Here is a 17,427-nt window from a genome sequence, read left to right on the forward strand (position 1 = left end):
CACTTAGAGTTGCTTGGAGGTTACATCTGAGAGAGAATGAGATGCCCCCAGTAACCCTCAACCAGAGCTACGCCATGCTGGTAATTCATTGTTTGGGTGTTTACATAAGGTTTCATTTGGAATAAGGTTTTGCTGAAAGACAAAAGATAAAATGTAAAAAATTGAAATCACTGTCATAAGAAAATATCCCCCCCCAAAAAAAAGGAAAAGAAAAGAAAATAACCTGGGTGTGAAGACGGAAAATTATTAGAGTAAATTTCCACTATAGAATTAAATATAACGACTGAAGGGAAAGGAAAATAAAATAAGGACAAATAAAAACAACAAGCCAAAAAGAAACAGCACATATTGGCCCATGAGCAAGAAGTTTAAAAAAATGAGCAGAGAGAAGGAGATATTATGAATGAGAACACATAGTATTTTCTGTGCTGCATGTGAAATGAAGAAAGATCAGGTCTGTTTTTCTAGAAGTGGGAAATAGCAGCGATACAGCAAGATCAAGAGCACACAGGTGATCCCGACTCCATCCTGCTGGGTCCTTCTTACTAAGGTGCCCACGTTCTGCACTCTTTCTCCATTTCCACTCTCATACTGCGCTTCTGCTTCAATCAGGGTGTACCTAGATAACACTTAATTGATTTCTTTGTCTTTGTGTCCTACCCTTCATAATACTTTCTAGAGGCCAAGGCTCTATGAATTTTCTATCACATATTGCTTTGAATTAGCCTCTCCCTCACTCGAAAATATTTATTTCCTGATCACTCTATTATGTCATGGCTAACATCCCTTGGCTTCTGTTCAAGGTTCTCTTAATTTAGTCTCAACTTACCTCTACAGGAACATTTTCCTGCAGCAAAGCAGATCTGTTCCTTTCACTACCCTCTGGCAGAAGAATGTTCCCTTGTACCATTTCTTCCAGGAAAACACTCCCCCTTTCTCTATGCTTACCCTCAAATTAGTTCAAATCTGTTACACTTTGTGAAAATGTACTGTAGATGCAACTAAGACTCACTGTTCTCTTTCCCTTATCTGAAATGTACTATCTTCAAATAGTTATTATTTGGTATTGTGTTAACTCTTTCCACATGACATTTCTTATCTACACTAAATTACTTTTTGGTACCATCTAAAGTACAGTTTTTCTAACATTTTTGAATTTGCCCATGTACAATGCAATATAAACACAGAAACACACATACAAAACTAAATAAGATAGTGATTTACACTATTTTCTTCTATTTTCCTGGTCAAAATACTCTCAATTGATTTGATAAATTACAGATTGGTTATGACCCCCAATATGAAAAACACTGCTCTAAAAGAACTGCTGAGCAATTATTTGACAATTATTGATCAGAGGAAGAAAAGAGGACAGCATTAGACGCATGAAACTCTTAAAGAGGAACCTTCAAATTTCCCGGAGAATCTGTCATGTTTGAAACACTTTCAACATGTATGAAGTAACCGAGGCATAATACATTTATACTGTTATCAGGCAGACTTTGAAGTATAGTATTCCACAGATATCGTTAGATTTAATAAAACATGTATTTGTGTTAAAATACTTTTCTGTAAAATTGTATTTTTTCATTATACATCTACATATGTTATAAAACAGGAAAGGTTCTAACAATGCTTACAATTTCAATAGACCAGTGGGAAAAAGAGCCACAAAAGATGGTATAGCAATGATCTTTTAAAAACTTTCATACCTGAATTTCCCCCGTAATTGGATGAGAGACAACCTTTGTTGCATCAGTAGGCTGCAATATCAAAACACAGATTAATGGATAAAACTTTCATAGGATTTACCATTTCAACTTCCTTCTGAATTAATTTCTGTTGGTCAGAGCACACCCTGCCTGGAGAACACATTTCATCCATTTGGCTGCTCCAGATTAGGGTGTCTACTTACACTTCTCAACACATGTTTAATCTTATAAATACATAAATCCCTTTTTCATTTTGTGAAGCCTGTTTTGAGGCTATAATTTTATACCTGCAGTAATCTACGTTCAATTACCTAAGAAATGGAACAATTTTGGTTGAAAGTATTCAATTTAAATATGAACAGATTTTAAATATCTATAAGAGAATGAAAATGGTACTGTTTTCATTCAACTGCCTAGGAGCCCAGAAGTTATAAAAGTCCATCCGTATATTCCTTTGTTGGGTTCTCAGCCTATTCCTACTCTATTCTAGAGTGGAACACCCAGGCAATCACTTCTTAGTATTTCATACTCCTTTAATTAAAATTCCATCCCAGTCTATATAAGTTCTCATCTCCTTAATAATTTCCTTATGTCAGTAAAGCCTTAAAAACCGTTAGGACTGTGATCTGGTAAAGTGATTCATTCTGCTGATTAAGTGACTAATTGCTGAATTGTTACATTTCAATAGAATGTACAAATCTGTACCAAAAAAGAGATGCTGTTCCTGACTAGATCTATAATAGAATTTCAGGCAACGTGGCATCACTATAGGGAAATATTTACTAAAATGGAGGCAAGCTTGTTACCCTACAAATAAGGTCCTGTCTCCCTATATATACATAATATTGGTTTTATTTTCATAATTAACGAGAAAAGGAGAAATTCATAATACTTAGGTGTATATACTTCTTCTGCTACCTTTTCTTTTATAAATTTATGCTAGAAATGAGAGCAATCAAAGAAGACAGCTATATTCCAGGTCTTGTTCTGTGAAATAAGAATAAAAATAATGTAATCATTGGTAAAGTTATGGAGTAAGGGTTAAATTTTCTAAGCCATATATCCTTTATTAGTTCAGCTCTTTTATAAGAAACTATGCTCTGGCTGCAAAGGATAAACTGCTAGGTAATGAACCATTATATTTACTTAATAATTATTTTACTGTTTAAATTTTAAGAGAAAGAAACTGAATCTAGAAAAAGGACCACACAACTTCCTCAAACTATTTCTATCTCAATTAAAGAAGGGGAGTTTCCTAAAACCAGATATCCTTGCATCTCAGTTAGGAATGCTGGGGAATAACTAGAGATAAAAAGTCAAAAATAAGACCAGAAAAAAAAAAAGAATAATGATAATGTATTTTGTTTTGATTTATTTTTGACAGTTGTAACTCATTTGACATATGACTGTGCAAACATAACTAGATTCAACACAGAGAATAAATGTATGGACCATCTTTAAATGTTCTGGGGTATGGCAGTGAACTCATAAGAGCACAGAAGGATGTTGTAATATCTGTTGTACAGTGGGCAAACTACCAGCTCCAGATAATTACAGTTTAAGATTAGAGACAAGTATTTCTTTTCGATAATGTCATACCTTTGTGAGGCTGGTTTGTGATGACTGTGGTGATAAAAAAAAATGTACTGCAAGAAAATCAGTGAGATCAGTGTGGAACAGGAAATGAGAATGTCAGTGTCCAAACCAATTCCACCATTTGAGTAGCTGTGCAGTGCCCATCAGGCACATACCCCACTGATACATAATTTGAATTATTAACAATGAAATAAATATATTATTTTTATTTCATTTTATGGGTATTATTTTTTCCAATGGTTACTAAGACGTTAGGGTATAAATACTAGTTAAATTGTTAGGACCTAACTACATAATAAATTAAATTGTTTTATGTATTTCTTTGGGCATAAGGGCATCATGAAAAAATTACTGAGATGTTGTGTGCCATGATAGAAAAGTTTGGGAAAGCAAGAACCTATTTCATTAGAACACTTAAAACTAGTAAGCACTTAGTTCAATTATTTATTTATACCATGACTTGGAAGAAATTATTCAGATTTTAAAGATAAAATGAAAAAAGTCTGATTAGATTTCAGACATAAAAGACCTTGAGGCAGTAAACTAAAAATTTTGAAGACAAAAATTCATATTGAATTAGTAAGCAAAATAATAAAAAGTCTTATATACATAACATTTAACTTAAACATATATCTAGATTCATATTTTACTTACATTTACTCAGAAGTAATCACTTAAACTAGAGTATTAATAGATTAATAATTACTTATGAATAATCATTCAAAATGTTTAATAGATGGTGCTCTAAATATCTAAATGTATAATTATGCTATGATTTAAATTTTTAGTTTTAATACATTCTATTACATTAATGTTTTATTATTTAATATATAGTTAGCCTCATACCTAGTAAAAACAAAAGGATGTTAAAACTATAATTTTCTAAATTAACTGAAGAACATATGCTATATTTTTAAATATTATATTACCTGACTCAGGAACATGTGAGTTTTAGACAACTGCTTGATATTTCTCTAATCTCTCAATATCAATTTTCTTAACATTGCAGAATTTAGAGAACAAATAAAAGTATTGCTTTTTATGCATACTACACGTTGACTGGCCAAGAAATATCGTTAAATTCATTCATTCATTCAGCAAAAATGTTTTAAGAAATTCAGTACCAGCTAAATGTTGATGATAACCCCCCCAAAAGATGAATAGGTGGTAGTACCTTTCTTCAAGAGTGTTAACATCTATTGACTATACATTTCTATATATATATAAAATCTCAAAAATAACCAGATTTGATTATTATTACTACTAATAAGAGTTAAAAAGGAATATACCAACGCTGTCCAGTAGAATATAATGTGAGCCACACAGGTTATTTGAAATATTCTAGTAGTAACATTAAAAATATAAAAATAAATGGGTGAAATGAATTTTTACTGACATATTTTATTTGATCCAAATCATTGAAAATATTATCATTTCACGATTAAATCAATATAAAAGTTGTAATGAGCTATTTTACATTCTTTTTTTATACTACGTCTTTGAAATTTGCTGTGTAATTCACTTTTACAGCATATCTCAATTAGGACTAGCCACATTTCAAGAGCTCAGCTGTCACATGTGGCTAGCAGCTACTGTCAGGGACAGCGCAGCTCTATAACTCTTTATCTTAGCAAAACTTCTATAAAAACTACATAGGCCACATTCCTGGCACAGAAAAGAATGACCACATATCATAAAACCTGCTCATATTATTTCCTTGATGTTTGTCCTACAATACCTGTTTTCATCTTCTACTCATTACCAAAAAAGTTAACATATTACAAAACAATTATATTTTGTACCCCCATAATATTACAGAGACTCACAGGTGCCATGACGTTTTAATTTAATTTTAATTTATTCTGTTACGGTCTATGCAAGCTACTCTACCATGCACTTAGGGAGCTAGAAGAAGCAAGAAATGGTTCTTGGTTCTCAATGAGTTTGCAGCCCATTTGGGAGGATAAAATAAGGAGACAAGTAATTATAATCAAGACACAAATTGTCTTAGGAGGTACATAAAGCATCTGGCACTTTGGATGGAGGGAAGGAGGAAGGAAGGATAACTTCTGACTTAAGGAAGGATTAGAATACGGAAAGACGTTGTGGAGGAAGGCTTCCTGTTATTTTATTTTCACTTATCACTGGCTCTTTATTTTCCACAGATTGTAAAAGCCATACATGGCATGTAATGTCTTCCAGTTTACAATCATCTAGGCTTCTCCTCTATTTCTTACCCCTGTATCTTTTGTACACCTATGTCCTAAGCATACAATTTTCTGTTTCTGAGATTTTCTTCATGTTGCATTCTCTTCTTTGGATGTTGGTTCCTTTCTCCCCTTTACCAAACCAGTTCATTAGCTAAATGCCAGCTTTTCTAACCCCACTCTCCTAAGAGTGCTCCGTGTACTTCTTAATGACCACCAACATTACAGCTTTACTAAATTTGTTTATATATCCTCTTCATCTATATGTAGATCAGCACTTTTCAAATTACAAGGGGCACCACACTCACTTGGAGAACTTATTAAAACCCAGGTTGCTTGGTCCCATCCCTGGGGTCTCTGATTCAGAAGGCCTAGGGTGGGATCAAGAGTCTGCATTTTTAACAAGTTCCTAGATGATGCTGGTGCTGTTAGACTGGGAGCACGCTTTAAGAACCACTCATCTACGTAGTATACAGGGAAGGATTTTACCCCTCCTTGTATCTTGGGTACCAATTATGACCCGTGACACTGAGGTGGCATCCAAAAACGTCTGTGGAAAGTAGGAATGAGTTTAAAACCCTAATAAATAGAGTACTTATTAGCAAGGCTATTGTAAAGATCTGACAACATTAAGCTTATGGTGATAATCTTCTAAGGAAAACCATTGACCAGGCTCTCTTAGAATGAGCAGGACAGGGTCTTAGACAGAGGTAGAGAAGCTGACATTCCTGGGAGCAGGGCTTCATTTTTGACAGGACAGTGATCCAATCAGAACATGGTGTCACAGATCAGATAGTTGTAGGGTAGTTTAAGAGGAAGGAAAAGAGACTGGTGAGTGGAGTGACCAGCAGTGAGTGCAATACTGTTGGCCAAAAAAATAATGCTTAGCTAAAGAAGTTGGCAAGTTCAGAGAACATAAAAAATTATTAAAGACTTATTAAAAAAGTAAAATTCACAGGATTAAGATTCAGTGAATGAAGATAAAAGAAGAGGCAAATGTCGTACATTTGTACTTAATTTTCTGGGAGGATGGTGATGTCAAATGCTGAAATAAAAAATATCTGGATGACAGACTTATAGAACTACAATGTGCTTGGTGTGAAAACTTTGCTAGCCAAGTCTGTCATGTCTTTAGTTCTACTGTGTGGAGATACTGAGAAAGGAATCAGAAATGGTATCAGTGTGTAACTCCAGAGACAGGGTGCCTCCACGAGGTAATTCTTCAAAATTAACACATGTGGTAAAATACAGTTGTGTTAAAATTTATTTTGAAATTGAGTCGATCCTTGAACTTATTCCTCACAAAACCTTACTATACTTAGTTTGAAACAAGTCATTTTATGATGCAATGCTTAAGATCATCCTACCATTCTTTTTTGCTTCTGAATAAAAGGGTTTTTTTAGTGACATCTGCTGTGTTTTTACACTTAGTAGAAGAAACTTTATTTTCTGAAGTCTAGTCAACTTATCCAACCACAGCCTGTCCTTCCTATATATCTCAACATACAAAGAAAAAATCTTATTTGTGGTTAAACAAACAAACAGAAAACCTTTTTAAATGTATTTATCAACCATGAAGAGAGTTTCTCTATTAATAATCAAATCTATGGGGGAAAATCACAAATTGTCTATATTACCATCTGGTTTTATAAAGTTAAAAAATTAATTCATGTTTTCTTTTAATTCCCCAGTAACTCCAAAATAATAATGTTAGAAACGTTTGTTCTAAATGAAGAGCTGCATCAAGAGAAAATTTATTACTACGGAATTCGGGATAAATTTCAAAATGGCAATACTATATTACTGGCTTTCCTTCTTTCTTGTTGTCCTAAATTATCATCATTTCTTTGTCCGTTTTACCTTCTACTTAAGTTACAAAATCTATTGTAATGTATATCTTGTGTTTCCAAAAAGATACAAAGATATATTTGATATACAGAGGCTCAGATTTGTGTAACAACAACAAAGAAAAAGAACATGAAGCATTAGAGACATTTTTCAAGTTCCCCATAATAATAACTGCTACAATATTTTAAGAGATGTAGAAATACATCATTTTGATACATCCTGATCAGTTATAAACTCAGAAATGGAAACATTTTTTGTTTGTTTCAGTAGATCATTAGGAAAGGAGAAATCACATGAAAAACACCTTAGGAAATAATATTGTATTTCCTATCTCCTAGTCTGAATAAGGAGCTAGAAAATAAGTAACTCGGAGGTTGCATTGGACACTTCTCACCTTGCTGCTGCTGTGTTTCTTTTTGCTCACTGAGGGTGACCCTGGTTGCCCAGGGCTGGGAACAGAACTGGATCCTGCTGATGTAGGACCTGAATGAACGTGAGATCCTTTTTCAACGACGGACGACAGAACCAGTGGTGACTGCTGTAGCGAGACCTTCTGGAGCTCTGCAGCCAACTGCTTAGGATCAACCCCTGGGGATTTTGCTTTATCCACTGCAACAAAATGAAATGGCTTCACACAGTCTCAGTTTCATAGGTACTTAATACCATGGAACTTATCTGAGTTCTAGATAACAAAGTCATCTAGAACTTATAAAAGTTTTATAGTTACTTATAAAACAAGCTAAATAAAAAAAATACATGCAATTGTACCTTTATGAATCTATTTTTAAAGAAGTCTGGAAGGTTCAGAGAAAAGTGAAAGAATACTAAATTACAAAGGAAAATGGAGGTTCCTATTATATCTTCAGAAAAATGTTTTTAAATGTTTTATATAGAGAATTCTATGCATGATAAAATATTGTTTTACTCACTGGCATTTAATTTGCATGACTGGCTGTTTTTCCTTCTTGAAATCTTATATATCTATTTCTCTAAGCGAGAAATTTCAAAGAACATATTTACATTTACAGATGTATGAAAATTTCTATAGGCCTTGGCCTGTTCTGTTCAGTGCAGTGACCCAGCCTCTTAGAAATGCTGACTACAACATAGGAAGTGCCCAATAAATATTTGTTGAACAAAGCTATAGTGAAACTTTTAGTCTTATAAGTGATTTAAATGTATAGACTGTATTTGTTATCTAAGAGATAAATCTACCTCATCATGTAGTTATGAAATTATATGTTGAATTTTATTTATCATAAAAGGCAGTCAAAAGGTTTAGGAGTAAGTGTTCCAAAACCAACTGCTAAAAAAGAACCAGTATCATCTAAAAATTATATAGGACCCCAAACAAATGGCTCCATGGATTACTTTCATACAATGAATTTAATTTTAAAGAATTAAAAATATAAACTCTCACAGTAAGAATTTCATATGAATTTCTTTAATGGGTCTAACATGTAAATATGTGTTTTCCTAGAACGCTAAAAGTGTAGTTACAATGCTTTTGATTTTCTTTATGATTACATAAATATATAAACATGTCTATAAATTTATTTTTGCCTATATCTATGTATATGTCTATGTCTTCATCTACAGCTACATCTGCCTCTACAATTACTCCTCCATTTAAATCTACATCTTTACCCACAGTTGGAAGCAGACTGCTTTCACTTACCAGCTTTTGGTGGTTCATGAAGTTCTAGGTGCTGGGGATTTTCAGAATCTGATAGCATACTGAGGTCCCTAAAAATTAAAACAAAACAAAAAAAATTAAGAAAGCAACTGAGGAAGTCTGAGACAAAAGGCCTTTTTTCCCAACTATGCTGAATATATTTTTTCAGTAGGTAAATGAGAAGTGGTTAATGATATAAAGCAATTTCAAAGCATGCTCACCCTTCTAACCAAATCTATATTTGCAATGCTGTTAAAAGTCAGCTGATAAAAATGATTATTTAAGGTGAAATCTTTATGGATTAAATATAAGTTCATTTTGAAATACTGTACACATCCATGAAATCTAAATGGGTTTAGGCTTTCATTTAAATGACGCATGTTTCAATAAAAGCATGAAAGGGGACATAATCAGAAACAAAATTAGCTGGATTCTTTCTATGCTTTAGACTTTGATTCTGAACACAAGAAATCTATAAAACTTGTATTCACTTCATGTTCTAATTACAGGAAATCTTGCTGACTGGCAAAGGTTCCACCTTAACAATTTTAAATTAAAAGAGACATGAATAGCCAAAAAATGGAAACAAAAAGATGGGGAAAAACTCACAGTCTTACACATATTTCTGCTTCCCCACTTTGCTGACTAATGATACTCTGCACTTCTTCATATGTTTTGGAAGTTAAAGGAATTCCATTCCATTCCAATACTTGCATGCCTACAAAGACAAATTCAAGTATAAAATAAAAAAGGTGTGCTGTCTCATCTGGGTCCACAAGGCACAGAAGACATTGCTTTGCATGTAAAAACCAACTCAGCACACCATTTCAGAGAACATCAGTTCAAAGTTCTCTGGAACGTTAATATCAAAATCATATGAAGTTTGATTTCATCAACTTACCTGAACATATAAAATATGTCAAACAGAACATGCAAAACGTTGCTCTTGAAAATCTATTAAATAGTATCAAACACATGCATTTTGTTCACACTGCTTTAAAGAAAACATTCTTGACTGTATATTGCTTAAACCAATTTTGTGTGGGAAAAAAATAATTGCAACCACCAATATAGTTTTTCCACGGGCAACAAGCAACTAGAAGAGTGTAAACTTCCATTCTATTGCAGAATAGGAGTGGTAGAAAAAAGTCATTAGGATTTTGTTGCGAAGCTCCCTTTAAGAAATTGTTACAGCTTCAACTTTGCTCAAATAAAAAAGATTCCCATGGTGTGTGTTTTTCTTCGCTGCATGCAAGACAGTCCTGAGTAGAAGCAGCAGAAATGTTATACAGAAGGCAGCGTCATGGGTGTGTGTGTGGCCTGTGCAATAGTATGCCCTGTGCTCAGCAGGGCCCCATGCTTGGTTTAATGCTTTGCTACTGCCATCTTGAAATTCTTAACACTGTTTGAACAAAGAGTCCTATATTTTTATTTTGCACTGGGTCCCATAAATTATGTTGCTGGACTGGTTACAGAGCATTTCATGCTTCCTCTCTTCCTAGAAAGGTAATTTTCATACAAAAAAGTAGTAACATAATTAATATTTCAATATTTTACATTTAGTATTTTTGTCCATTTTATATGAGCTGTCAAATAATTTTGGGAACGTATTTGGCACAAATCACATGGTCCTAATATGTAGCTATGTGGGCTAGATATAAATTCGATGAAACCATCCAGAGTTATAGTGCCCAGATATTTGTGAATGCTACCAGCTTTACCTGAGAAAAAAATACCTGTATGCCATGACTAGGTTATAATTTAAATAAAAAGATATACTTGTTGAACAATTAGGTTTTCAATGAGCTTCACAGATGCCAATGTGAAATTCCCTATTACTCACTATTGGCTTCCATGGGAAATTCTCAACATGGCATGACTGGGTCTTTAAAAGTTTTAATGATTTTGATATACATTGGAAAGCATATTACCAGTTGCAAACAAGTAAGGGAAGTTCTTTTACTATTGGGAAATGGCAAAAGAAGTCCATAAAAATGCCCACAATAACACAAACAAGAATGACTTTTCTATAACTTACTCCAAGAAAACTTTATCTTCAGATGGGCCTTAGGTTTATTTCAACAATCCCAGGCTGTTGTACACATAAAATGAGAAAATTACATAAAAGACAGTGATAATACCACTAAAGAAAAATTTAGAGCTGAAAGAGGAAAAGCACACTGAAAAACACACTTTTTCTTAGTCACAAGAAAGAGTACATTTATGAACAGATGATTCTGAATTGAAACAAATTAATAGTGCTATAATTCAGAAATTGCATTGTCATTTTTCTGCAGGAGCAAATTCTATGAAAGGAAATAGCTGCATAATCTTCATGCTTCTTCTGTTGAATTTACCTGTCCATTTTTCACATCTTAAAGGGGCAAACTTATAAAACATATTTATCCAGTGAAATGAATAAATGCTTCTAGTTGTAAACAGGAAAACTATTTAGACACATTAATAAAACCGATGAAAAATACAGATAACTAGGATCTTAACCTAGATATATACCTGAGATCATGAACTACATGATTTGCTCTGTCCTAAGATATACCAGCTGAACTTCTTTTTCCCTTACTGAGTTTCCCACTAGCACTGGGGCAGTACTGCAGTTCAAAAGATTTTGCCAGCTCTTTTATCCTTTTATTTTTGGTTTCAATGGTGAGAATGCGATCTATAGGGAATGTGACTTGAACACAGTTCCCTTTCCTCTGCCTCTCCAACTTCCTACAAATCCTACAAGAACCACAGTAAAATAACCAAGTGAATATACAAACTACTTTTAAATTCATAATATGGCTTTTAGTCATTGTGAGAATTAAGTACTCTTAAGTATGTGTCTTCAAATATGATATCTTTGAAAATACTTTAATTGTAAAATCTTATAAACTATTTTAAAATGCATGCAGAAATTGTTTGATCATACTACACAGAAACCAAGGTAGTATTTTACCATTTCAATGATTTGAATGTAAGCATATTCAATCTTAAACTTTTTACTCTGATTTTGGTTTAGAAATAATTCCCAGAACACAGTGAACACATGAATGGTTTTATCTATTATTTAGCATTATGAGCAAACACATTTTCTTCATGTTGAAATTATATCAACATGTATGTTAACCAGTTGTTCAAGTTTGAGATTGCATAGATGATACTTCAATTATATCCCTAGAAAGTGCCTCTTCTAATAACTTTTAATAGGAAAACTAAGATAATATGAATTTTTTTGAATGTGCAACAGTCATGATAGAATTAGCTGCTCAAAGTCTTACACCTAATAGGTTATTAAAAACTGAAGAAAGACAATAATCAGGTAATTTTTGAATTCTAAAAACATCAATCACTATAAAACATTCTCAAATATGTGTTTTTATAACTTCTGGGATTACTGAATTTCATATGTTTCTCAAATTGGCAAAAGCTATTCTTATCTTTACAATTCAGAAGTTCATGTATGTTATTTCTCTGTCTATAATATTTACCATTACTGCAAAAACATCTTCTGTATTAAAATTATTGCATTAACAGTCAAAATCTTATAAGTTAATGTATATCCAAACATATATCACACGAAAGCTCATGTCTTTTATTTATTCCACAAATATTTATGTGGCAGGCACTACACAATTCATCACCTTTGTGATGATCCCCACCTATGTATCTACTATTTTATGCTGTTATAAAAATTAATAAAAATGATACTCCACTAGAAGAAGCAGAAGTATCTTGGCAATTCGTAAAATGAAGATTCACAGAGAAGGAAATTCAAAAGTGTTTTAAGTATATGAAGAAAAGCCCAGACTCATTAGACATTAGAAAGTTCAAATCAAAGCAATAATGATGTATTACTTAACGCTCATCATATTGAGGAAAGTTTGAAAGCCAGAAAATACAGCATGTTGACCAGGATATGGGATTTAGGGGACCTTGACTTCAAGAGAGATTATAATTGCTTGGAGGTTTTTTAGCTTTATCCCCACTCTATGATGTGAGAATACTATGACTGTTAGGATGAGAAAAGACAACTGCTCATTTACAATTTATACACATGTAATTATTTTAATGGGAATGCAGACAAATGCAACCACTCTGGAGTGCAGTGTGGCAGAACGTCGTTAAATTAAGCATATGTACACCCTAGGACCCAGAAATCTTCTTGACTTTCTATTTGTGTGGAGGTGGTAGTATCAGGAAAAATGGACAACGAGAGCTTATTAAATACTCATGATGGAAACACTTCGCAGTTTTAGGAAAGAGACCATACCAGGTGTTAACACCAAAGGGCAGATCCATCTTAAAATCATCTGCCGAGTAAAAACAAGTGAGAAACAGGATCTGATCTATAGGGCAATGACATTTATGTTCATTAAAATGATATTCACACATACTAACATTATATATCATACAAATAAACAACAGACCATTACATAAATTATCATGGTTTTTCATGGAGGGAAGAACAGATAGGAAAAGAAAGTGAGATAAAAAGAAAGAAACGAGTTAATAAATGAATGAATAAACAAACAAGCAAACAGCCCCCTCCACCACACACACAGAGGAGGGGACCTTATGGGAACCAACAGGGCTGGTGTGCTGTGAAATGAGAATTGGATGCAGCTGGGATAAAAAACCCCACAAAACAATTTAAAAATATGCATATAATAAATTATTTATAATTTATTTTTTATCCTTTTTTCCACTGATATTATTAACTATGACTCTAGATTAATTTTCTAAATTTGGACATCTGCTCTCAATAACCCTCTATAAACTAGCAGCAGTAGGAAAAACTCAGCTGAACTGGTTATCTGCCCTGGCTTTCTAAATAGCAAACAAACCCTGCAAGTGATTTTCAGGAGTCCAATACATTGTCCCCAACAGTTATACTAATTACTCATTCATTTTCAAGTTAGGCAATGTTAGTATAAGAGAAATGCATAGGTAGATGGATTTTATTATTTTTCAAAACTACACTTTAAAATATTTTACAATTTTAGCCTATTTATACATTAATATGAAAGAAAGAAAGAAAGAAAGAAAGAAGGGTGGAAAAAAGGAAAGGAAAAAAGAATGGAGGGAGGTAAAGTTAAAAAAATAGTATTTGAGTAGTGTCTTGCTTATTTACAGATTAAAGGAGATGTCCTCAATTATGATAAGATGTTCAATACTGTACACCTGAAACACTTTAAAAATCAGCAAGGTATGGCTTGCATATATAAATTCGCAAATGAAATTTACATATTACAAAATTATCACATTTTGAATATAAAAAATTATCTAGGAAATATCAAAGACTACTGTTGAACTGTCTGAGCTTACCCACAGTTTTTTTTTTCTAGGTCTGAGTCTACTGAAAATATTTAGAATTAATGACTTCCACACTTCCAGATGTAAAACAGATATGCCTCCATTCATTAAAAAAATTGTAAAGAAAACAGATGATCACATATTTTGCAGTATTAATGGTCAATAATAAAAGGGTCATTGAAGGAGGATTACATGAATGAAATGTCTTGCAAAGGCATGTCAACTAATTCATAGACTCATTATAAAGCAAGATCTGTATAGAGGTGCTAGTTTTAGTCTTTTGTACAATACATTAGAGAAGTGAAACATGAAGTGACATGACTTTTCTAACATCACACAGTTAGCTGATGGTAATGCAGAAATATGAACTCCATTTAACTCTCAGGCCAATGCTACTGTCAGTAAAGAGGAAAACTCATTCAAATTATGCTAACCAAAACTACATAGTAGCCCACTTGAATATAAACAATGTTCAAATGTGTAAAACCTAGCACAAAGAATACATATATTATCTATACTGACATATTTAACCACAATAAAGAAAGATAACTTAGAAATTATTTCATTATCTATATGACAATATCATTTGAAGATTTGGGCATGCAAAAATTGAAGATCTTATTGAACAAACAGAAAGTTGTTGTGGGATATATCATTTTATGGTGGGTAAACAGTGACCATTAGGAAAGCTGATTGGTTTTCTCATCTCTTTTCTCCACTTCACTCCCAGAAGGGAAACCAATTTCACATTTCTACAGGCACAACGATGGCAAATTAGGCTGAGGCCCGCTGGAAGGGAAAATGATGTAGGAAGGATTGTTCAATATCACTAATCATCAGGGAAATGCAAATCAAAAGCACAATGAGACATCATCTCACACCTGTTAGGATGGTTATTATTTAAAAAAAACCCAAACAAACAAACAAACAAAACCCCACAAAAGACAATGAAAGTATTGGTAAGGAAGTGAAGAAATTGGAGCTAGTGTACTCTGGTGGTTGCAATGCAAAATGGAGCAGCCACTATGGAAAACAGTATGAAGCTTCCTAAAAATTAAAAGTAGAATTACCACATGATCTAGCAATCTCACTTCCAGGTATTTATCCAAAAGAACTGAAATCAGGATCTTAAAGAGATATCAGCGCTCCTATGTTCTCTGCAGTGCTATACACAAGAGCCAAAATGTGGAGCCAAAATGTGGAAATAACCTAAATATACATTAACAGATAAATGGATAGAGAAAATACGGTTTATAAATATTAAGGAATATTATTCAGCCTTTATTGTTCAGCATTCAGGAAATCCTGTAATATGAGGCATGAATGAATCCTGAAAATATTATGCTAAGTGGAATAAACCAGTCACGGGAGGACAAATACTGCTTGATTCCATCTATATGAGGTATCTAAAATAGTCAAACTCATAGAAGCAAAGAATAGAATGGTGGTTGCCAGGGCCTGGGGGAGGGGGAAATGGGCAATTTCTTATTAACTTGTATAAAAGTTCAGTTATACAGGACAAATAAGCTTTAGATATCTGATAAATAACATTGTGCTTTTAATTAACAATACTGTATCGTACACTTAAAAACCTATGAAGAGGTTTTTAAGTTTCAATGTTAAAAGTACTAAACAGAATTTTAAAAAGAAAAAAAGAAGAATGTAGGGTGAATGAAAGGAAGGGGAGGTAGAGAGTTCTAGGGAGAAGATCTCCCCCAACAATGGTGGCTGGAGGTTGCAAGGGCAGAAGAGAGCAGTATCCTGCTTGCTTATATTATCCAGGGAAGATGGCATTACCTAAAAGAACAATTTCTGTACGGTGCCATTAGAAAACTTGACCTTAGATTTGGTGGCTCAACCTAGGCAGAATTACTCTCGTGAAAATTTGGTCACAGTTTAAAGGAGCCACCCACTGCCAAGGAAGCATGCAGGCTTGGACACTGCTCTCAATGCGGTGTGGGTCAAGGTACAGAGGCCCAACCCCCAGTGTTCTAGAATGTGTAAGAGCCTCACTGGGAACTTCCCCAGTGCTCGTGGGGCAGGCAACGTCAAAAAATTGAAGTGTTTCAACTTCTCACCAGTAGATGAAGGGAAGATTGGAACTGACTACATTTGATTTACAGAAGAAGTCGTACGTTTCTTACACTCCAGTATAGGTGTTGCAAATTCATGCTTTTTAAACAGAGTTAAGGTAAATAGGGGAATATATCCATGATTTGTGGGTACAATTTGAAGAAGATTATCGTGATAGGATTCTGTTTCTAATCACTCTGACCACTAAAATAATCTATTATTCCAGTTCAATATTTCCTGGAAGGATTGGTACAGATACCAAAGTCACTCTATGGCTACGGTTTATGGTGTTTAGAATTAGATATGTTACTTGAAACAGGCTACAACAGAATGTGGCTGAATAAGGCAGGAAAGGGGTTATGCATAGATTAGTAAAATTTTATTGACCCCCCCTGAAAATAATATAACATGTGGAGATATCCAATGATAGGTTTGTGATGCTATCATCTCATTTCAAATAGGGTGCAGTTCATAAATTTATAAACTTTTCTCAGTTTAATTTCCCTATTTATTTTGTTAAAATACTCAGAATGGATGTTTTCTATTGACTTTCTAATTAAATGGCATGAACAGATTAATGTCATCAAATCTAAAGGATATCATGACCAGCTAACAGTAACAGATTAATCCAAAATGCACTCAAGATTATATATAGAGATACAGAGTTGGGTTAAATGGACATAGGAAGCTAGGGAAAATGACACAATTGTGCGTGAGAAATGCTTGTCTTAACTGGTGCCTCCTCTACTTGCAGTATCCCTAGCGAACCAGCAAGGATTTTAACTTTAATTATGTTCTTAACCTTTTTTGATACTCATGTGTTCTGTACTATTCCCTTTATAAAGTTATTTAAATGTACCCCACTACTCAGACAATGGATTTTAACATAAAATATCATCAATTTATACCAGGAAAAGTGTTTCTTAATAAATACAGGAAACGTTTGAACCAGTGGCAAAATCATCATCCTCTCCACTGAGCATATATATAGAAGATACAAATT

At 33.4% G+C, this 17,427-nt stretch overlaps 1 protein-coding gene across 4 annotated transcripts in view; it reads right to left on the reverse strand.

The window, feature by feature from the left end:
• Positions 1 to 17,427, reverse strand: part of PCLO (piccolo presynaptic cytomatrix protein) — a 166,896-nt gene that overhangs the window by 82,582 nt on the left and 66,887 nt on the right. For all 4 annotated transcript variants that reach the window (XM_067746085.1, XM_067746086.1, XM_067746084.1 and 1 more), the window contains exons 7-10: positions 9,648 to 9,756; positions 9,042 to 9,109; positions 7,758 to 7,972; positions 1,713 to 1,763 (exon numbers count right to left, since the gene is read on the reverse strand). In XM_067746085.1, coding sequence (XP_067602186.1) covers positions 1,713 to 1,763; positions 7,758 to 7,972; positions 9,042 to 9,109; positions 9,648 to 9,756 — 443 coding nt within the window. The remainder of the gene's footprint in view (positions 1 to 1,712; positions 1,764 to 7,757; positions 7,973 to 9,041; positions 9,110 to 9,647; positions 9,757 to 17,427) is intronic.

The sequence above is a fragment of the Pseudorca crassidens genome, chromosome 8 (genome assembly GCF_039906515.1).
Source record: "Pseudorca crassidens isolate mPseCra1 chromosome 8, mPseCra1.hap1, whole genome shotgun sequence".
NCBI lineage: Eukaryota > Metazoa > Chordata > Mammalia > Artiodactyla > Delphinidae > Pseudorca > Pseudorca crassidens.